This window comes from Kwoniella newhampshirensis, chromosome 5 (assembly GCF_039105145.1).
Source record: "Kwoniella newhampshirensis strain CBS 13917 chromosome 5, whole genome shotgun sequence".
Classification (NCBI taxonomy): Eukaryota; Fungi; Basidiomycota; class Tremellomycetes; order Tremellales; family Cryptococcaceae; genus Kwoniella; species Kwoniella newhampshirensis.
Genome location: NC_089959.1, coordinates 1,293,693 through 1,314,104, shown reverse-complemented (window position 1 = coordinate 1,314,104; position 20,412 = coordinate 1,293,693). Strand labels below are relative to the sequence as shown.

At 51.7% G+C, this 20,412-nt stretch overlaps 10 protein-coding genes across 10 annotated transcripts; 8 read left to right on the top strand and 2 right to left on the bottom strand.

Moving 5' to 3' along the window:
* Positions 1 to 125: 125 nt before the first annotated feature.
* IAR55_003050 (uncharacterized protein) lies at positions 126 to 1,213 on the bottom strand (the record flags this gene model as incomplete). Its single annotated transcript, XM_066946160.1, has 3 exons — positions 126 to 214; positions 309 to 1,122; positions 1,181 to 1,213. The coding sequence occupies 3 exons, from the start codon at positions 1,211 to 1,213 to the stop codon at positions 126 to 128; spliced, it is 936 nt and encodes a 311-aa protein (XP_066803661.1).
* Positions 1,214 to 1,610: 397 nt separating this feature from the next.
* Positions 1,611 to 3,422, top strand: IAR55_003049 (uncharacterized protein; the record flags this gene model as incomplete). The annotated part of the gene is made up of 3 exons (XM_066946159.1): positions 1,611 to 2,121; positions 2,187 to 2,399; positions 2,458 to 3,422. 3 exons carry the CDS (start codon positions 1,611 to 1,613, stop codon positions 3,420 to 3,422), a joined length of 1,689 nt encoding a protein of 562 aa, XP_066803660.1.
* Positions 3,423 to 4,268: 846 nt separating this feature from the next.
* On the top strand, positions 4,269 to 7,334 carry IAR55_003048 (uncharacterized protein; the record flags this gene model as incomplete). Its single annotated transcript, XM_066946158.1, has 9 exons — positions 4,269 to 4,562; positions 4,638 to 4,984; positions 5,037 to 5,182; positions 5,246 to 5,315; positions 5,377 to 5,500; positions 5,556 to 5,688; positions 5,739 to 5,891; positions 5,948 to 6,489; positions 6,540 to 7,334. 9 exons carry the CDS (start codon positions 4,269 to 4,271, stop codon positions 7,332 to 7,334), a joined length of 2,604 nt encoding a protein of 867 aa, XP_066803659.1.
* A 751-nt stretch (positions 7,335 to 8,085) lies between these two features.
* IAR55_003047 (uncharacterized protein) lies at positions 8,086 to 8,587 on the top strand (the record flags this gene model as incomplete). The annotated part of the gene is made up of 2 exons (XM_066946157.1): positions 8,086 to 8,169; positions 8,288 to 8,587. The coding sequence occupies 2 exons, from the start codon at positions 8,086 to 8,088 to the stop codon at positions 8,585 to 8,587; spliced, it is 384 nt and encodes a 127-aa protein (XP_066803658.1).
* Positions 8,588 to 8,918: 331 nt separating this feature from the next.
* IAR55_003046 (uncharacterized protein) lies at positions 8,919 to 11,382 on the top strand (the record flags this gene model as incomplete). Its single annotated transcript, XM_066946156.1, has 7 exons — positions 8,919 to 9,014; positions 9,079 to 10,348; positions 10,660 to 10,718; positions 10,776 to 10,896; positions 10,952 to 10,986; positions 11,096 to 11,116; positions 11,179 to 11,382. The coding sequence occupies 7 exons, from the start codon at positions 8,919 to 8,921 to the stop codon at positions 11,380 to 11,382; spliced, it is 1,806 nt and encodes a 601-aa protein (XP_066803657.1).
* Positions 11,383 to 11,956: 574 nt separating this feature from the next.
* Positions 11,957 to 13,882, top strand: IAR55_003045 (uncharacterized protein; the record flags this gene model as incomplete). Its single annotated transcript, XM_066946155.1, has 11 exons — positions 11,957 to 12,010; positions 12,075 to 12,167; positions 12,237 to 12,291; positions 12,355 to 12,474; positions 12,541 to 12,787; positions 12,850 to 12,907; positions 12,964 to 13,015; positions 13,086 to 13,188; positions 13,266 to 13,276; positions 13,336 to 13,706; positions 13,769 to 13,882. 11 exons carry the CDS (start codon positions 11,957 to 11,959, stop codon positions 13,880 to 13,882), a joined length of 1,278 nt encoding a protein of 425 aa, XP_066803656.1.
* Positions 13,883 to 14,076: 194 nt separating this feature from the next.
* IAR55_003044 (uncharacterized protein) lies at positions 14,077 to 15,734 on the top strand (the record flags this gene model as incomplete). The annotated part of the gene is made up of 5 exons (XM_066946154.1): positions 14,077 to 14,223; positions 14,279 to 14,539; positions 14,595 to 14,717; positions 14,773 to 15,540; positions 15,606 to 15,734. The coding sequence occupies 5 exons, from the start codon at positions 14,077 to 14,079 to the stop codon at positions 15,732 to 15,734; spliced, it is 1,428 nt and encodes a 475-aa protein (XP_066803655.1).
* A 387-nt stretch (positions 15,735 to 16,121) lies between these two features.
* On the top strand, positions 16,122 to 17,120 carry IAR55_003043 (60S ribosomal protein uL22; the record flags this gene model as incomplete). The annotated part of the gene is made up of 6 exons (XM_066946153.1): positions 16,122 to 16,124; positions 16,317 to 16,362; positions 16,432 to 16,503; positions 16,570 to 16,698; positions 16,754 to 16,919; positions 16,988 to 17,120. 6 exons carry the CDS (start codon positions 16,122 to 16,124, stop codon positions 17,118 to 17,120), a joined length of 549 nt encoding a protein of 182 aa, XP_066803654.1.
* Positions 17,121 to 17,449: 329 nt separating this feature from the next.
* IAR55_003042 (uncharacterized protein) lies at positions 17,450 to 18,055 on the top strand (the record flags this gene model as incomplete). Its single annotated transcript, XM_066946152.1, has 4 exons — positions 17,450 to 17,554; positions 17,615 to 17,695; positions 17,755 to 17,862; positions 17,984 to 18,055. 4 exons carry the CDS (start codon positions 17,450 to 17,452, stop codon positions 18,053 to 18,055), a joined length of 366 nt encoding a protein of 121 aa, XP_066803653.1.
* A 571-nt stretch (positions 18,056 to 18,626) lies between these two features.
* IAR55_003041 (uncharacterized protein) lies at positions 18,627 to 20,277 on the bottom strand (the record flags this gene model as incomplete). The annotated part of the gene is made up of 8 exons (XM_066946151.1): positions 18,627 to 18,792; positions 18,848 to 19,179; positions 19,222 to 19,266; positions 19,315 to 19,643; positions 19,691 to 19,968; positions 20,014 to 20,030; positions 20,074 to 20,152; positions 20,207 to 20,277. The coding sequence occupies 8 exons, from the start codon at positions 20,275 to 20,277 to the stop codon at positions 18,627 to 18,629; spliced, it is 1,317 nt and encodes a 438-aa protein (XP_066803652.1).
* Between the last annotated feature and the right edge of the window lie 135 nt (positions 20,278 to 20,412).

Sequence of the window (20,412 nt, the reverse complement as noted above, 5' to 3'; positions counted from 1 at the left end):
CAAGGTGAATACTGTGCATTCGCGATCATGCTTTTCGACGTCGTGCTGCTGTATGAAAGGAGTCATAAGAACAACATCATGAGCTAGTGGTGGAGAAAGGAGTGGTCGTAAAGGAGACATACGCCTCATCGAGTTTTGCGTTTTGTCGATTTAAATGCTTTGACAGGTTCAGCCTTGCTCAATTTCATGATTGATTGTAGCGGCGGCATAACCTCTGCGAAAGTTTGAAGCAAATCATTAGGTGTTCTTGAATTGATATCGCACAGCGAGTGACAAGACAGAGTGACAGCGAGGATGAACAGACTCACTCTTCTCGTAGACGAAGTAATTGACAATCTCCTTGGAGCCCTTTTTCATGGCGGCTTCCACCATATTGGTTCCGATTCTGATTCGATCGTCAAGCTTGACCTTCTTAGCCCTTTTTGCCCCCATCTTGCTCTCCCCGCTCTCTACGCGACTGTCGGAATTTATTGGAGAAGCGACGAGTGTGTCCGTTGGGTCTCTTTCCACAAGTAATCTGACCATCTTGATGTCTTTATTGGAGATAGCCACGTCGACGGCGAGACAACCTTTCAAACTTGGATCCGCACCTTTGCCGAGGAGGTAAGACGCCAAATCGTAATTCGATGTAATGGCAGCTCGACAAAGTGGATAACCCTTGTGTGAGTTCGGCGAGGGAGAGTAATTGTCAAACAAGTATCGTATCAAAGGATATATAGCGGATGGCGATGACGATGAAGGTCGAAATAGACGTCGGGGTAACTCTCGACATGATAACGGTGGTGCAGTAGGTCGGACCGGCGAAGGTGACGACGTGGAGCGAGATCGATGTCGATCATCGTCGGAACGCTTATCCAGGTGCTGTGGATGATCATTCAGGGTCGGAGCGATATACCCTCTCCGTTTATCCCATATCCTTCTGACATCCTTCGCGACCTCGACAGTACACACGGGATGTCTCAGAGCGCGGACGAGTATTTCGTTGGGGCCATAGTCGGAGTACAGCGCCAGCACGTAGGTAGCAACGAAAGAGGGCGAAGGGTGATGGAGAATGGAGTAGATACAAGTTGACGTCTGCGGGAGAAAGGGATTGAGGGCGAGCAGGTGGATCTGTTGGATAAGCTATATCACCAGTCAGCCGTATGGCTCCCTCAAGACATCCGAGGCATGATAGACCTACTTCTACAGGGAGATCGGAGAGGGTGGATCGCATTGTTGAGGCGCCGTAGGAGAATTTTCGGAAAGGAAATGCGCTACACGGGGGTCCGGAGGCGAAGCTGAACGATACTTCCTCGGCGAGACCTACACGAGATATCTACAGCAAGCCATGCCCCAGCTCAGGGCATCGCCTGTCGATCCTCACGTATGTCGAGCTGTTGGTTCGCTGGATATTGACATGAAGAAGAGAGAGACTTTTGGAGAAAAGAATCCTCGCTCGTTGCCGTTTGCCGCTGAAATCTCGTGAAGTGAGTCACGTGATCTGAACAAATGAATGATGATCCACAATCGACTTGCTCCGAGTTCATCTTTCGAAATCTCGACGCTCAACGTTCTGAACACCTCTTCACCTTACCACCTCTCGATCCCAATCGACTGTAATCTCTCAGAGCATGAGATCCTCAGTCAGCAAAGCGGCCATTGGTCGACGACTGAACTCAACGGCCGTGCGACCCACTACCTCACGATCTTCCTCACTTTTACTCGCCTCGCATTCGTCTCACTACGTCACTCCTCTTGTTACTCCATCTCACTTGCCATCCAGGACGTTCTTCTCCATCTTCAAGAAGCCGACACCGACTCCCGCAGCTGATCCGGCGCCTCTCTTGACGCAAGAAGATCTGTTTCACCCCTTGTCACAGTCTCCTTTCCCTGCTTTGCGTGAGAAGGCCGATCGAATAAAATCAGTGTCATTATGTCCGACATCCTTCGAAAAACATCATGAGCGTGTCAGACCTGTTTTCGATTGTCCAGACTGTGGATGGCCGACACACAAGAATATAGAAAGGTGGGAAGAAGGTAAAGAGGAGCACAAGGAGTATTGCGGGAGGTTAAGAGAGGTTAATGAGGATGAACATGATCTGAGAAGCGGTAGGAGAATGAGCGAGTTTGAGAACATGCCTGGTGCGTTACTACTCGTTCTTCTTTCGTATCCACGTCGCGATCTCATGGTTGAGCTTCCATGGCAGAGGAACAGCCATTCGAGTCCGCTGTCAACTTTGCCTCTTGGGATACCCTCTTCTTCACCCGCAATTTCCTTTCAATCGAATCTGATCGTTCTGTTCGACATGTCTCCAAAATCCTCACATACCCTATGACTATCGCCAGTATACTGCATCAAAACGGCCCTTTCACATCTGGTAACGGTAGGATAACAAGACAAGGTCGAAGAAGCATGGCAGGTACGTGATCGAGGCATATCGCATGAAGCCAACATTGGCTAACCTAATGCTCATCCAGCTGTACACTCCGTCTTACATCTCCCTCCTGGTGCGACTGTCGATACAGCGCCCGAAAAACCCCAACCTCCTTTCCGACTGTTCCTCTTAGGTGCTCGAGCCGAGTCAACGCTTCCTCCTCATCTTTGGGCGCAGCTTTGTTGGTTGTTCCCACGAACCAATTTCAACATTTACTTCATCGGTCCCGAAGTTGGCTTACCGCTCGTCAACGCTGTCGATCGGGCCAAGAAGGACTACGCCTTCACAGAAGAAGGTGGCTGGGGAGTACCGAGCTACAGTCACTACTACAACCAGAGGCTATCGTTGACGTCGATCAAGGCGCCTTACGAAGATATCCACGAGCAGTTTGGTCCGTTCGATCCCTATACCGATGTCTTTTTCGCATTCTCCCCTGGCTTTGGGTTCCCTCACCAACCGCTTCTTGAGAAGATCACGAAGGGCGGCAAAGGTCAGGTGCTATTCGATCGTGCAGAGGAGGTCAACAAGTCCGAGACGGGTGCTACAGCGGAAGATGCTGCCAAGTCCTACTCTCCCGCTGAGGTCGACAGTGGAAACTCCCGAGATGTGCCATATGCGCCACCAGAGACTCTTGTCCAAGCACAGACCACTTGGAGACGTCCTCTCCAACAGATCCTAGAAACCAAATGTCCGTTCTTCTTCACCGCTTTCTCCCCTCTCGATCTTCAACGCGACGTGTCCGCCTTGTTTGGAACCAATCCACCATCTGCTTCCTCACCCAACTCGCCTGTTCGAGAATTCCCCGATTATGTCAGCCTGCCGACTGGTCCTATCGAGCCGATCGAGGGTGTCACGGATGAGTTTGAACTGGTGTTGACTCCCGGTGTCAACCCCTTTGGTAGTCTGAAATGGGAGATCGCAGAGTGGGATGTCAGGGTCGGAGTGAAAACCAACTGGGGAACATGGGGTATCAGGGGTAAAAAGTACGACGTGGTCGAAGGTCAATAGGATTGTTATATGCTCTGCATGCAGACCACTCATGGGATTGTGACTGTTGTATTGCTTGCTTGACGCGAGGCTGAGGTCTCTAGGGAAGTGCACTCTTGAGTACTTGATATGCATGCATGATGTCTGTCTCATTAACGGCAAGTCGAGGAGGATAGTCGTCACAGGGATTGACAGGGATCGCGATTATTTTGAACGTCGCAGTCGTTTTCTCCGTTGCTTGGTTCGGTCTTGGCACGGGTCATCTCATCTCAAAAAGCCCCAGGATGATACCGCACACTTTGCGATTTGCGACTTTGGCATCGTTGACTCTTTCGCCTTTACATCTCTTGTATCATTTCATCTCCATCTCTCTCCACAGGTCATACCACCACCCCTTATTCTCGTAGACGACATCGACTCTGAAAGCCTGGCCAACTGTTTCTACTATTTGCATTTCACAACAATCATACTGAACGAACGAACAAACGATCTCCGACCCTGGCGGCAAATCATTCACGACCTCCCTTTGATCGTCGATATCACTCCGCTCCCCACCTCTCACTCAACTGTTATTTCGACGCGATATTCATTACACATACATCTCGCTCAAGATCCAACCTGGTCGTGCGACCTCAACCCAGACAATCTATCTCCCCAAAAAGATTTAGCGTGCAAACACGATTCACGACCCCCCACGACAGTTCCCATCACATCACCCTCCCGCATTCCAGCTGCATTGCCATCTTCCGCACCTTGTCGAGCTCAAGAGGGATGATCTCACCGAGGTGAAACTCCCATATACTCGTCACGGTTCCAGCGGATATCCGTTCCCTCGCTTGCTTCAAGGACCAGTAATCGACAACAATAATGACGGCGTTTCACCCCTTCGAGGTGACGGCCGCCCATTTGGCATACACCTTCCTGGGCGGTTTCGTCGTCATATTCGGTATGCTCAGTTTGTTTCTGAAAGAAAGACTGTATATCGGTGAAGCCCCAATCGCCACTGCACTAGGAATTATCATCGGTCCTCATTGTCTCAAACTGTTCAATCCGGGACATTGGGCAGGAGGAGATGACTCGGTCGTCGATGATATCACATTGGAAGTCACACGAGTGGTCATTGCTATTTCAGTGTTTGCGGTGGGAGTCGAATTGCCAAAGGTAAGTGATAGATAGAGTCTTACCCTTTATCATACAGTCCGCTTGAATGGTTCAATCCTGATGTGCAACTTTCAGGCATACATGAAGCGACATTGGCGTTCCCTATTCTTCCTCCTTGGCCCATGCATGGTCTGGGGCTGGATGGTCTCCTCGCTACTCGTATGGGCTCTCGTGCCGGGCCTCAACTGGCTCGCGGCGCTCGTGGTTTCCGCTCCTGTCACGCCCACAGATCCCATTTTGGCTCAAGCCGTTATCGGTGGTTCTTTCGCCGACAAACACGTTCCAGCGCACGTACGACATCTCTTATCAGCAGAGAGTGGAAGCAACGACGGAGCGGCATTCCCTTTCCTCTACATCGCTCTTTACTTGCTCCTCGATGCCAGTCCTGGACATGCTGTCGGAGAGTGGTTCTACATGACATGGTGCGTGTAACTTGACCGTGGGTCATGATGGCCGGACTCACCATCGCTGTAGGCTGTACGAAATCGTATTGGGTACCATCATCGGTGCTCTGCTTGGCTTCACCGCACGTAAACTCATGAAGCTTGCCGAACGAAAGCGATTGATCGACAGACAGTCTTATGTCGCGCAATATGTCAGTCTGGCAGTGCTTTCAATTGGTGCGTTTGCTTCACGTCTGTGCCATCTCTGGCTATCTCAATCATCTGACTTGAATCACGTAGGTATCACAAGTCTTCTTGGTAGTGATGATCTTCTATCGGCATTTGCATGTGGATGTGCTTTTGCATGGGAGTGAGTGGTAGCTACACCTTGCAGGGCCGGTCCGAGACCATGATCTGACAGCCCTATCTAGTGGTTTCTTCAACAAAGCCACGGAAGACGCCGTGTTTTCCAACGTTATCGATTTGCTATTCAATTGTGCAGCTTTCATCTACATCGGTGCCATCATCCCCTTCGACGGTTTCAATACACCCGATGTGAGTCAGGTGACCCAGCTGAAGCGATGATCGGATCTGATGCGATATACACTAGCTGCGTGTCTGGCGATTGGTCGTCCTCGCCATCTGTATCCTTCTTGTGCGACGACTTCCAGTTATCATCTTATTCTACAAATGGATTCCAGACATCAAAACGTTCCGGGAAGCAGCGTTTACGGGATGGTTCGGTAAGTGAATTTTTGTCCCGACACAACGCAGCTAATGCGCTTTCACTTAGGACCTATGGGTGTCGGGGCTATCTTCATCTCTACCTTGGCACGAGTCAGTTTGCCTGAAGGTGATGCCGAGCAAAATACAGAGTTGGTCGACCGAGTGCGAGAAGTGATCGGACCCATCACTGCCTTTTTGGTGCTGTCTTCCGTTGTTACCCGTGAGTCAGAGGAAACACGAAGATTATTTGCCGGATACTTCTGACGGTGCCTTCAGACGGAATGTCCATCCCCTTCTTCTCTCTCGGTCGTCGAGTGCACAGTATCACATACACCCGTTCTCGACAACTCTCGATGGACGCTCGAGGTGACGAGCCAGCCTGGACGACGCACGCTAGGAGGATCCAACCTGGACAAGAAATTACCATCAACCGAGACGACGATCCAGAAGAGGGTGACTTGTCAATCAGGCGCAGGGACACTTTGGACGGGTCCGCGCATGGAGAGAAGCTTGTAGAGGAAGACAGCGGTGGAAGCTCCAGTTCTCGAACTCGACATGGCGATGATATTGAAATGCAAGAAAAACGACCTGCTCATGGCGGCGACAAGGAAGGAGGCGTTCACCATGGCGGTGAAGGCAACGGTGGTGCTGACGGTGAAAGGACGTCGTTGCACTCTGACTCGGAGAGAGCTGAGGAAGAGGAAGGTGATGACGAGATCGACGACACACGAGGAGGAGGAAGAAATACCCCGCCTTTGGCGGAATTCAGAGAAGGTCATCATTTGATCATAGAGCGCAGGCGCAAAGGTAGCGATGAGGTGGGTAGGCGGTTATGGACTTCGCGAACGTTGGCTGACAACGTTTACAGGTCGAGGTCGAGGTGATCAGGAATCATTTCCACGACGAGGAACCGAGCGAGTCGGAAAAGTTTACCCATCCGCACCGATTAAAACATAGGGAGTTGGATCGTATGCTCGGCATGCTGCCCAAGTCTCTTGAACATGCTACTTCGCATGTTCGCGATGAAGGGAAAGACGCGATAGACCGACTGGGTCTGGGGTTAATGGACCCCCTTCCCGAACACGGAGAAACACTCTCGCCCTCCACGTCTCGTGTAGCTGAAGGTGATCGGGCAGAAGATGAAACAGAATACGAGGACGTACCTTCGGACAACGAGGACAACTCAGAATCAGGGCGGGGGCGGAACGGGTCTGATCCTCCATCTGCTCGAGTTGGAAGAGGATGGCACAAAAGACGGTCAATCCGGGCTCGTCTTTTTGGACGTCGGAAGCACTCGTCGACCAGTTCATCAAGAGCGGAAGAAGGGCGCGGACATTCCAACCCCAATTTGTCATCACCACCTTCGCGATCCATTAGTCGACCTATCCCTATTGTGGCTGAACCTGAGCAACTGTCACCGCAAGAAAGTCGCGGTATACCCCTCACGCGCACGCTTTCCGCTAGCAGAAGTCCTGCTGTTCGGTTCGCTCCAGACAGTCAGCCTTCTTCCGATACGGCTCCTGGCAATTACGGGAACAACATCCCTGGCTTCAAACGCAATCCAAACTTATCAATGTACCGATCAACATCCATCCAGTCTTCACATTCCAACAAAGGAGAAGGACCCAGTGTATCATTCAAAGAACCGGAGCGAAGAAGATGAGGTCGTCAATTCTTGTCTGAGAGTCTGGGTTAAAATTCAGGAGGGGACACTATTGTAAGAGCTCAATAAAAGCCCCTATGCATGATCCATAAAGTCGCCCGTACGGCAGACTCTCGGGTGGATATCTTCCTCGGGCAAGTCGATAGGCATGCTGCCCAAAGAGCCAATCATGTCCCGGAGATAGGTACAGCCTGCATCATGATCTGGCGAGCGCTTGACAGAGTGATGAATGATGAGAGAGCCAAGCGCGACGTCATCGGTGGTGTGAACCTCGATCATGTAGTATCGTGAGCAGTCAATTCAGAGAAGAGAACCCGCGTAATTGCAGCGTCATTGTTGGGCCGTTCGCGCTCGACGAATCTGTATCTAGGTGCTTGAGTGAGCAGAGATATGCCATATCCGTGGCGTGCAACGAACGATACGAGCAAAGATCATACTCCCAAGATAGCAACAGAGTTGGACTTTGTATGCAACAATACTTGCATCACAATTGCCTATCAGGGTTTTTGTTGCCTAGGTGGGTAGGTAAATAGATATCTTGAGGCACCGCATCCCATCGGGGCATCTCTTTGTCTACTACATATCGTCTCTCTCTCGTATCGTTCTCTACCACTGATATCTCGAACAACAACACTTCTGTATCTCACACACACGCACACACACACACACACACACACACACACACACACACACACACACACACACACACACACATACACACGCGACAAGGATATAGGATTTCACACCGGCCATGCCTGTCACGCCCAAGGGAGAGTTGGTCGATCAATTGAAACAACTCGGAATATCGGAACGGTCCGCGTATTATGCTTTGAAAGTGAGTTGGGGGGACAGGACTACACAGGAAGAATGGAAACAGCGTGTCCTGTCCCACAGAAGACAAGTTAGGAGGGGCTCAAGCAGGTAGCTGATCGTCGATGGATGCGATCGAGCAGAAAAGCAAGAACGATGTCACGAAAGCAGCCAACTATGGTGAGTCCAAGCTCTGCTTCTTCCCCTTCGACATTCAGATCGCGGGGGTCACTGTTTCATCGTTCCGCCCCTCTTTTCATTTCGCTGTTCACTCCCCCGCATCGTGCCCCAGTGGATCGAGTCAATGTGCTCGGCCATCCATACGAATCCTGCCTGCTTTCAACACATTGCCTCCTTTCATGGGACACATCTCGTCGGAGACAATCCGACGTTTCATGGGATCGGGCCGTGCAGCACGCCCGGCAGGCCTACGGAGAAGGTAGAAGCAGCGCATCCCACAAAGCCAAAGGACTAGTCCGATTCCCCTCCTCTCTTTCTCGCGCACGTTTCGCACCGGGCGACCGCCTCATGATACTTGACATTCCTCTGTTTCATTCATGTCCTGTTGTCTTTTATGTTCTGTAGTTTCTTTTCTTCAGTCCCAGTCCAAACGCCAAGTAATGACAATCGCTGACTGGAATCTACCTTTTGACTTTGCCACCTATCTTGGCGATCTCTACATCCACTCCTATCTCATTTCTCCTCCCTTCGCATCATAACATCGATATCGCATTATCGGCCGCCCTTTCGCCTTCCCTCATATCGCTTTCGAATATGGCACCTCTCTCTCGGTCCTTCTCGTTACCCGTCTCCCTGTCCAACCATGTCTCCCGTCTCAAAGCCTTGAGTGGAGCAGCGGACAAAGACGAGGTGAGTTGTCAATTCAGTACTGAGCCTTCCTGAACGATGACTGACCTAGTGGTGATTGGTGTAGGTAAGCGCTAGCAAAGTCGCGAAATCTTCACAAGATTCTTCCCTGCCCAGTCCTTCCCTCGCTGTCATCCCAGAGGCTACACTGCCTGAATCCACATTCCGGCGTCCCTCCTTATCGTTCTCTGTAAGCAATGGGTCGGAGGGAGGGACGACCGTCAAAACGTCTCCTGCTACACCTCCCTCCAGGCTATGGAGCAGGAGCTCCATCACCTCTCTTCCTTCTCGTTTCAGAAAGGTCCGGCACACGGATGATCCTACCAAAGATCAAGCGAATGGTCTAGGTTTGGAAGGGATGATGACTGAGAGTAACGAAGTCAGAGGGAGGACGAGATCGTGGCGCTCGAAAGGAGATAAATCGCAAATACAACCGAAAGATGAAGTACTGACACAGACTGTCACACCCCCTTCCCCTGCACCCGAATTTTCCCCTGACACCACACCCGTTCCTCTCCATGATCAGGCGCATAACCTATTACTCGGTGCTATCGACCGCGGACGCCCGAGCCCTCCACCTTCAAGCAATGGCTCCTCTAGCGACATGAAACGAACCGGTAGTGCTTTGGCTGCACTGGGTCTACGTGCCGCGGCTCTCGGTGGGGCTGCTGCAGCAGCTCCGGCTCCACCAAAGTCGCCCGACAAACTTCCAGAGGCATCGCAACCAGCCAAGGCCAGTTTCCTACAACCCTCAAAACCGGTTGGATTTTCTGGCTCAGGAGCCAAACAGCCTCGTGCACCCTCTCCTTTCTTCAGAGCTCGACGTTCTCGAGATCAAGCCAGGGCTCGAGACAAGAGTCCGGAGGTCGGAGCTCTGAGAAAGGATAACTATCCTGAATCTGAACCGGAGTCAGTCGGCGCACCCAAGACGTATCGGCCCCAGGCCTCCGCGTACGAGGATGACAGTGGCTCGGATGCGGACGTAGAACATGACACAGCACCCGATGCCGATGCCGAGGAAGAGACAGAGGCGGAAGTGGAAGATAACAGCTCAGTTGGCAGTGCGGATGAGGACGGGATTCTGGATGAAGACGGCGAAGTCATATTCGATGAGGAGACTGAGAAGAATACCGAAGCAAACGCAGTGTTCTATGAAGGAGATGCAGCAGGTCTGGGCGGAAGAGCAGCGGAGAGCGTCTTCCATGAGCCCGGGGAAAGTGGGAACGAATCCGAGACTCGAAGCGAGCTCGACTTCTTTGGTGAAGAAGTGGAGCAAGACCCTCTTGGCGAGGGTCCCAACGTCATTGTCCCTCCTCAATCCCTCTTCGCTCAACCGAGTTCAAGCCTGCCACGCCGTCAAAAGTCGCTCAAAAACGATATGGAGCTCATCACATCTCGTCCTGCTTTTGCGAGAGACCGATGTACCATTACATTGACTCATGGAGATCCAGATGGAGCTCTGGAGGAGAGCGGGAAGCGTATGAGAAGATACGTCGTACTTAGCGATCTGAGTGAGGAAAGTCGATATGCTGTGGAATGGGCCATTGGAACTGTAGCTCGAGATGGTGACGAGTTGTTTCTCATCTCGGTCAAAGAAGATGAAAGTAAAAGTGAGTGCACTAAATCGCTGCAATGCTGATTGTTGTAGTCGACCCTAAGACCTGGTCGAACTCGGACAAAGCGCAGAAACTTCGTGTACAGAAAGAGGTCGGTGATACCTACAGCCAGGTTGAGTGCAGGCGAGACATGCTGATGAAGAAACAGCGCCAAACCAGTGCTCTTCTGCTTGTCAGACAAGTGACTGGGCTGCTTCAGCGAACACGCCTTCATATCACCGTTACATGCCAATTCTTGCATGCTAAGAACTCTCGTCATATGCTTCTCGGTACGTCTGAGCTGGATTTTTCCCATGGTGGTGTGGATGGCTAACCCCTCATCAGATCTGATTGACTTCCTGGAACCTTCGATGGTCATCGTGGGTTCGCGAGGTCTTGGCAAACTTCAAGGGTGAGTGTGTGGTAACAGGAATTAGCTAATTGAGGCGCAGTATCCTTCTCGGTTCTACCTCCCATTACCTGGTGCAGAAGTCATCGGTGCCTGTCATGGTGAGTCATCTATCTAATGGTACACATATGTTTCTTGCTGATGCCTCTCCTTGCCTGAATAGGTGGCGCGACGACGCCTCCTCCGACCTCTGAGGAAGACGAACCCTGCCAATCTTCGGCACTCACCTCGTGTCAGTCTGGCCTCGGCTAGTATTGAGAAGGCGGCGTCAAGTAGGCAAGAGGACGATGTCATGGATGTGGCTGAGGAAGAAGGAACGACGGACGATGCGGCGATCGCCAAGAGCAAAGAGCCTGCAAAGGCGTAGGTGTTATGCTTTCTGCAGAGTGTACATGTATAATTGTAGTCAAGAGGAAAGAGGATCGACTATCCCGTTGTACACCGTGTTTCCGGGAATCACAATGCACCTCCTATTTGAAGCGAGCATTCGAGCGTCGTATCGATTGATGCGTGACTGGACCTGGACGGGGTTTCACTTCGTCAGTGCATCGACAGCATGCAGCCATGCACACATGGCTGCCCGGACAGACATACAGAACACAAGCATACACAATACACAGTCATCCTTTCATCAACCAATCACTCCATAAATCGATTCAGGGAGCCTTTTACTCTCGAAATCTCCGTTCGGAACACAAGCCACAGTCTGCAACAAGATGTTCCTGTCCTTCTATCGGACGTCTGCGAATGATGGTTTGGTGAGATGAGACGGATCACAGAGTGAAGTAAGGTCTGTCCGAACATGCATATAAGGAAATGTAATGAGTCGCTCCATCTGGAAAAAAAAGAGCCATGTTCTCCACTCTTCGTTTCTTCGCCTATCCTGTGTCGCTGTACTGTCCAGTAGTTTACCAGAGTAATTCACTTGAAACAAGCCTGAGATGTCTGCGTCAAGCGATACGAACATGTTGACCGTCGCCATTCTTGGCGGAACGGTGAGTGGTGATTCCGAGGGAATCTAACGCCCTTACTGACCTCCAATCCCACATCTCAATGTAGACTCTGACCTTTACAGCTCACCACACTTACCGATTCGACAGGTGGCGATGTCTTGTCCCTCGAAAGAAGGAGTGGTTCCGAGTACTCCTCACGGTGAGCCACAACATCATTGAGGAACTGGTAGGATAGACTCGTGACGCTCATACCACATTTATGACATAGTGGATGCTGCTCGGTTCGACAATGGGCATGTTTGTTTGGGCAGCTGGCTGGTGCTGTGCGTCTCCGATATCCCCTTGAGTCATTGTTCCTGCCTGTAAACCTTACCCCTTGAGACCAGATGTCAAATACGAGCTTGGCTGGATCACCCTACCAGGCTACGGACCGATACCTGTTCCTCCAGAGATGTTCGCACAGAAATACGTCCACCTCAACATCCCTTTGACGATAGTCTTCAGCAGTAAGTCTTCATATCCGAGAAGGTTCCCGATCGGGATAGCTCTGAGGTAGGATTCCGACATCGCAGTTGGGTTCTCCTTGCAATCATCGCTTAACGCGGAGGAAGGACTTTACTGGTATTCTCTCATGCGAGCCGTTCGACGACCCAAATTGGGACGAGCATGGCTCAAGTCGTCCTTCTTCTACGCTTGGATAGTCATCTCTCTCATCTGTACCTTCTTGCAATGCTCTTTATGCTGGATTCACAAGGGACACTTGGATCTGGGTCATCAGATGGCCATCTTGATGATGGTGGATGGAGTCGTTGAGATGGTGTGAGTGTTTCAGGAGCGTCCAATCGGGGAAAGCTGATTGAGGCTGAGGTCTGATTTTCCAGAGTCATGTTGTCGTCCTCGATTGTCATCTGGAAATTTCCTGCCTTCCTCGACAACGTAGTGAGTGAGGGGAAAAGTCACTGTTCGTAAAGCTTTTGCTAAAACCCAACCCGCAGAAAACATCAGGCGCTGGACCAGAAGTTCGCTCTCGTCTTCATTTCTACCACGGTAAATACAGCGGGGTCCAAAACAATCTCACTCCGATTCACACATTGATCTGACATTTTGTCGACTGCAGAGGCTAACAAAGTCCGAACCTTCTTCCGATTCTTGTATGCCGCTTGTTTGATGGCTCTTGGCGCCGATGCCTTGACCACGGTGCAGAGGATCAACGATACCCCGTGAGTGAGCCGAGAACGCAGATCCCTCCTGGTCCCGTCGCGGTCTGCAGCTGACCAGTTATGCTTTGAGGCTCTAGTCTTGCCAACGGTGAGTATTTGCTGATCCGGTCTGCGGATCAGTCAACTGATGACCCCGTCTCCTCGCAGACCTGCTGCAACAAATCGCCTTTGGCTCGTTCTTCTTCGTTCTCCTCATCTCGACCTATCTGTACCTACCCCGCAATTGGTCTCCAGAGAAGATCGATCGGAACTTGATCATGGTCGGCGGTCAAGCTAGAGCTGGGGGTGCAGTCCATCCTGCCATTGCTCAAGCCGCCAGTGGTGTCGCTCTCATGTCGCTTCTTCGCGAAGGTGGCCAGTGGGACGGCGACGACGATGTGATTGGTCATAAGAGTAACCGGAACGAACGCCCTTTCAATATGTATGAGCTTCACAAATGGGACGACAAGTCTTCGTCCATCAAGGAATCAGGTTGGGATTCGGAGAGGAACTCGGGGGTGAACAACATGCCATCAGCGGTAAGTGAATAAATAGCAGAATGCCACCAAAAGCTGACTGAAAGATTGTCTCGATAATACAGTTGGAACACTTTGTCTCGCCTTTCGACGTCCAAACCAGGGACAATGCTGCTCCCACTGAGCTCCGAGTCCATGTAGAACATGAAGTCCGTCTCGATGTTGCGCTAGGTAGATAGTGGTGAGAGCGTTGGCAGGAGATGGAACAACGGTAGATAGTCGGGTGTCATGAATAGCCGATGGGATCACCACGATCACATCACCACTGCTCCGTCACGCCATCCATATCATCATCATTTGGAGCTGCTCAACTCGTCAATATCATCATTCTACATTGCTTCACTAAAGCACTCTTGAAAGACCTTGACACAGCATGTCAGTGTCTCAACCAAAGCGTCACGATCACTTCTCGACCAGAGCCATCCATGTCGGATCAGACCCAGATCCTTCCACAGGTGCCGTCGTTCCCAGTCTAAGCGTAGCGACGACGTTCAAACAGGATGGCGTGGGCAAGCCTCGTGTGGGTCATAGTAGACGTATAGCCTGGCATCGTGTGGCTGACAAAATATCAACAGGGTTATGACTACTCTCGCAGTGCGAATCCTACTCGTTCCGCGCTCGAAGCATTGCTCACTTCCCTTGAGACGAGCCCTTCGTCTCTGACCTCTGAGGACGCACGGGATGACGCATCTGGCGGCGAGTCACTGGTCTTTGCTTCTGGATCAGCGGTCACAGCGGCGGTCGCCCACTGGGTGACCCTAGCTGAGGCCGAAGGTGGAGCTGGTGGCAAAGACGGACAGGGTGGAGGTGGTCATGTCTTGTCGGTCAACGATGTAGTATGTCACATCTTATCATTTGACACACATGCTTCATGGCCTAAGGTGACCATAGTACGGCAGGACGGCGCGATACTTTTCAAAAACTAGCAAACCGACTGGTCTTGAGGTGACATACCTTGACCTGGAGAAAGCCGGAGGAGAAGGGATGAGAGATGCCATCCGTTCAGACACTAGGGTAGGTATATCAATCGGAGGGCATCTAGCTGATCTGCTAGCTCATTTGGCTCGAGGTGCCCACAAACCCCTCGCTCCTCGTGCCACCGCTTCGACTCATCGCCTCCGTCATCAACAGCTTGCCAGAAGCCACCCGTCCTCTCATCCTGGTCGACACCACTTTCCTTTCCCCCTTCTACATTACCCCTCTCATCAGCGCGTCGCCTGGAAGTCCTCCTCTTGCTGACATCGCTTACTCATCTCTTTCCAAATACGCCTCTGGCCATTCGGATATCATCCTTGGATCCGTGACAGTGTCGCCCCAGACGGCTAAGTTGCGCCCGAATCTCGTCAAAGGTCTGCGATTCTTGCAGAACTCGCTGGGTGCCTCGCCTTCACCTCGCGACTGTCACCTCCTGATCCGAAGTCTCAAGACTCTGAGCGTCAGGATGCTCAAGCACGGTCTCAACGCACTGCGATTAGCCAACTATCTCGCGTCTCATCCAGATGTGGAGCGGGTGAGGTACCCAGGTTTCAAGGAGGACGACGCGTTCAAATCGATCGAACAGCTCCTATCCCCCAACGCTAGACGTGAACTTGAATTCCTTGGATGGACCTTCCCCTACTCTCCTTCTACCAACGACGTGGGTCAGCTCGACAGAAACTCTGTCGCCTATACAAGAACGCTTGGGATTCCTTTCGGCGGTATGATCACGTTCGCTCTGAAAGATGCGGGTGCCGAGCAGACCGAAAAGTTTTGTACATCTTTGAGAGTCGCCGCTCTGGCGGAGAGTCTTGGTGGGGTGGAAACTCTCATAGAGGTCCCACTCGGTATGACCCATTCTGTGAGTAGTGGAGTCGTTCTCGAGGGTATAAGTGGCCATATACTGAGGGCATCCCTTCTTTCCAGCATCTGCCAAAAGCCACCCTTGACGAACTGGGTATCACTCCCAACCTGGTCCGCTTATCCGTCGGGATCGAGGATTTTGACGACTTGGTCGATGATCTCGAACTGGGGTTCAATGCATTGAAGGGATAGAGTGTACATGTTTGTTTTCGATAGGAGGACGTTTATGATGACAGCGCCAGTTGATGTCACATGTAACTTGGCTTTGTATTGATGGCGACAGCATCCGAAATGGGATCCCAGTGAACGGAATCAAAATATAAAACATGCGACGCCACACTGGATCATGATAAACACCGAGAAACTCCGATGATGCAGAAGATCTGGGTGTAAATGTGGCACTCTGACGATTTTCGAAAGCGTTGTTACACCCCCGGGCACGGTGCGACCACTCTCAACGGCGACCGACACCATCCCATTCCTCTCACACCTTCAATCACTCTTCGACCCAATCTCATCAATCCTTCTCCCCCTTTTCATCCATCAAACAGGCTACCTGCCCCTCGCATCCGATAAACAATGGTCAGTACTCACACGTTCAACAAGGTGGAAAAGGGATGGGTTGGCGATGAGAGGGAAGAAGAGAACGACGGAGAGAGCATGTCATTCTGCAGAGGATAGGAGCTGACCATTTGACGCACCACCTTCACACACTCAAACTCCCAACCCATCGACCATCACCCAATACGATACGTTACCTCATCCCGCAAACAGGTTCGATACGCCTCCGCCCACATCTCCAACGGTAACCCCGAGAAGTGTACGTTGAGAGTCCAAAGAATGGACATGGAGAGAGCAAGGGAACTGAACGTGATTGTTTCATTCGCAGTCGCTCAGGCCCGTGGCGAGTATGTCCGAACCCACTTCAAGAACATGCGAGAAGTCGCCGCCGCTCTCTCTGGTGAGTTGGAAGCGCAACAGATAGGAAGGCAGGATGAGGCATTGACAGCAACACCGTCACGTATAGGCATGAACTTGAAGAAGGCTTACACCTACCTCGCCGACGTCCAGGACCACAAGCAGGTCATCCCTTTCCGACGGTTCGCTGGTGGTATTGGCCGAGCTTCTCAGGCCAAGCAATTCAAGACTACCAAGGGTGAGGAATCGCACTCAGGTCTGAAGGTCGTTTGTGTGCTCATGACGTCCTCCAGGTCGATGGCCCGAAAAGTCTGTCAAATTCATCCTTGCTCTCCTCAAGAACGCCGAGTCCAACGCCGACGCCAAGGACCTTGACGTTGAGGAGTTGATCATCAAGAACATCGTTGTTCAACAGGCTCCCAAGACCAGGAGGAGGACTTACCGAGCTCACGGTCGAATGTGGGTTTTGGACAAGGAATTTGTGGAAGGGACAATCTGGATGGAATGCTGATATCTTGACCTCGCAGCAACCCCTACCAGGGCCACCCTTGCCACATCGAGATCATCCTTTCCACTCCTTCCTCCGAGGTCCCCCGTGCCAAGGACCTCGACGTCTCCAGCTCCAAGAAGGGAAAGACCATTGCTGCCATCGAGGCTTAAGCGGAGGGTAGATTTTTGGTAGTTGGGCACAGGCAGTGCTGTGTATGAGATGGATTGCATACTTCACGCTACGAACATGTCTGAGCGAGTCGTGTTTTCGTGCTGCAACATTTGTCATCTCCACTTCTGCATCTCATCACCATATGCACCCGCGACAGACACCACTGCCTATCACTACCTACCAGGAGAACAGCGGCGTTAATATTGGTCGTATATTACGTAACGATCACCCCCTCAGCCTCATTGCGTCGCCTAGTCACTTGTCCTGGTTCATCATTTGCTTGCACCAAAGCGATTTTCATTCCGTACGTGACATCCAGACAAACGCGATGAGCAACTCTGGACCTCCCGCAGATGCCAAACAGGCTCAGGCTGCTGCCTTGCAGGAGCTTGAAGCTGCACAGAGGAGAAAGCGAACCGTTGACACCTCCTTGGTATGTGTTCGATGCTGAATGTCGTCGACTGCTGAGACGCGCTGACCCAGCTGCACTCAGGCCAATCTCGAGCACTCCATTTATGCTTTCGAGGGCAGTTATCTAGATGAGACGGCGGCGTCGGGAGGGAACATCATCAAAGTGAGTGTTGTGCGCTTCTCATATAGATCGTATAGACAGCGCTGACTTAACATATACAGGGCTTCGACAACTATCTCAAGCCGCCCACCGCCAACATCAATAAGAAGAAGCTCGAGGTGACAGAGGGCGATCGTTTGTTCAGTACCAGCAGTGGGACTTATCAACAGGTTCGTGATACATTGTGCAACTCCTCCAATGTCTGATCAGGTACTTACGGTCAGCAGCCGATCTCTTCACACTACAAATAAAATCCTTCTGCAACCACCCACCCACCCACACCTTGATCAGAGCATCGCTGCGAAACAACAGCATGAAGCCGAATTGTTGGCGTACGTCTCCAAGCGTTCTTCGTCCAAATAAAGTATACCCAACACGTATATGTTCCCTCCTTTCCCCCTTGACCCAACCTGTGGATATAATTACCTGCGCTTCTCGGTCCTGGCCTATGTCCAACACCCGTCGTCACATACACCATGACTGGATGCGCTCACGTTGCAGTGCGAGACGAGCTCAACACGCTTTCTACCAATCCGCCTATCAGATCCTCCCTCCCTTTCCACCTACATCTATCCCACCCGAATCGTCAGCTACGTGGCCCAATATGCGACTGGGCGCCCTGCTTCCTCCGATTCCTAGCGACTACCGCCCTATGGGAGAAGCTCTCATCTACACTGAGAACGCGACGCAAATTGTAGCAGGTCCGACTAGCTTCTCGGACCCGACTGCTAATTACTACTTGGCGGGCACTGCTAGCCGAGCTGCATCGAGGATTGGACAAGAAAGGAGGCTGCTCAGTCGCAAAGACTCATCTTCCAGCGCGAGGAGGCGAAAGTAAACCTGGCAGGAGCGTATTGGAAGTGGGCGCCATACATTGTGCATTATGAGATACGTATGAACCACCATGTGAGAATGCGTGCTCGTCAAAAGCCTTCTACTCAGACACCTCGGGTACCACATCGTACCCGGCTCGACCTTGTCCAGCAGCAGCAGGAACTTCGCCGGTCTCCTCCAACGCCGGTTCGTGGGGGAGATGAAGGCTGGGAGGGGGCGGGAAAAGTATAGGAGAGACAAGTCCGTTGAAGACAAATGTCCCGTAACTGCGTGGTGAGCGAGGTATCCAATCTAGGCAGAACTCACACGAGCATGGCAAACCCCCCGATCTGAAGCAAGGAGAAGGGCCAAGCGAGATGTTCCCAGCCTAATCCTAGACTGACAACCCAGATACCAAGCGTCCTACACGTATCCACCGTACTTCTCGTCGTGGCGCTGACGCGGTGTGTGACGCTCAAACCGAAGAAGTTGAAAGCGCCAATGCTGAGCATGATGGCGAAACACGTCCACAGCACAGTTGGTGTGGAGATGATTTGGTGCCATCCCCGAGGGATGTCGAAGTAAGGGGATCGGTGACGGAAGAATGTATGGAGCAAGGGCATGCCAACGAGGGTGGTGATCATGCCAAAGAAGCCTTCAAGTGTGACAGCGGCCTACATCATCATCAATACGTGGACAGTTTAGTTGTAACTCACCAAAGGCTCGACCTTGTATCGTGACATGATTTTTTCTTCTACCACCTGTCAAGATTTTAGCTTCAGCCGTGGGGAGAAGTCAGCCAGACTCACATATTGACTTGCTGTGAACACCTGAGCAAACAGGATGAGCATGACACCCAAGGCGACTCTCGCTGGGTCATCATCAGGTCGCTCGGCCATTGTCACCAGAAAGTCAACAGGATCGACGACTGCCTTCTTCATCAAGCTTCCGGAAAGACCGACCAAACAGACGCCCAGTGTGACAATGACCAGAGCCGCCCATTGGTAAAGCCATAGACGCCTCCTCAAGAAGATGACGGACAAGATGCCTACCCAGAGGACGAGAGCACCCCTCGACATCTGGTAGATCGAGACCGGCGTCAAAATGAGTCCAACATTCATCAGAGTGGTGCCGCAGACTGTCGCGGTATGCATTATTGACTGACTCGTTGCAATTGAAACTCACTGTCAAAGAAAGCTGGGAACCACATCCAGCACACTCTCCAACCCGTCAACGCGTCGCCCCTTCCGACGACCAGTTCCGCCCCGTCGTCCTCATCCTCCCCTTCATCTGTCACAAAGGTATAGCCTTCAGGTGCCGCCGTGGAGGCTTGACCGAGAGGCAGGCGATTCAAAATACGAGTGAACATCGAGGCCTGAGGAGTTGCGGGAAGGGGTTCATATGACTTCTGGTGGAGAGTCCAAAGAAGCGGCAATACGCAAAGGAATTCACCGGCAAACATGCTGCCGCAAACCGAGTCAGCCCGGATCATGCGTGGGCGCACTCACTTGAGGGTTTGCCATACCTGTGCAGCGTCAGCTATCAATGAAACGTGTAGCGTCACTCACCGGTTGCTCAAAAGCAATAGGGGGTCTCGTCGAATCAGGATGACAACTCTCGACACATTCCATATCCTGATATTTCGTTCTGGAGGGACCGCATCAGCAGGAGTGTATGAATTGAGTGATCGGGCAATCTCACAACAGACTATTGGCACATCCCGTGAGGAACATGCCAACCACAAGAGTGGTGACACCGGTCTTTGATGTCATCTCAGCTGTATCTGGTGTCGATGAGACGAGATGCGATGAGATGAGATGACAAGAGTGGTTCAAATGAAAGCGGCAAAAGGATCGTCATGTTGATGAATGGTTAGCCGGGTATTGATCCCGTCACCAGCCTCTCAG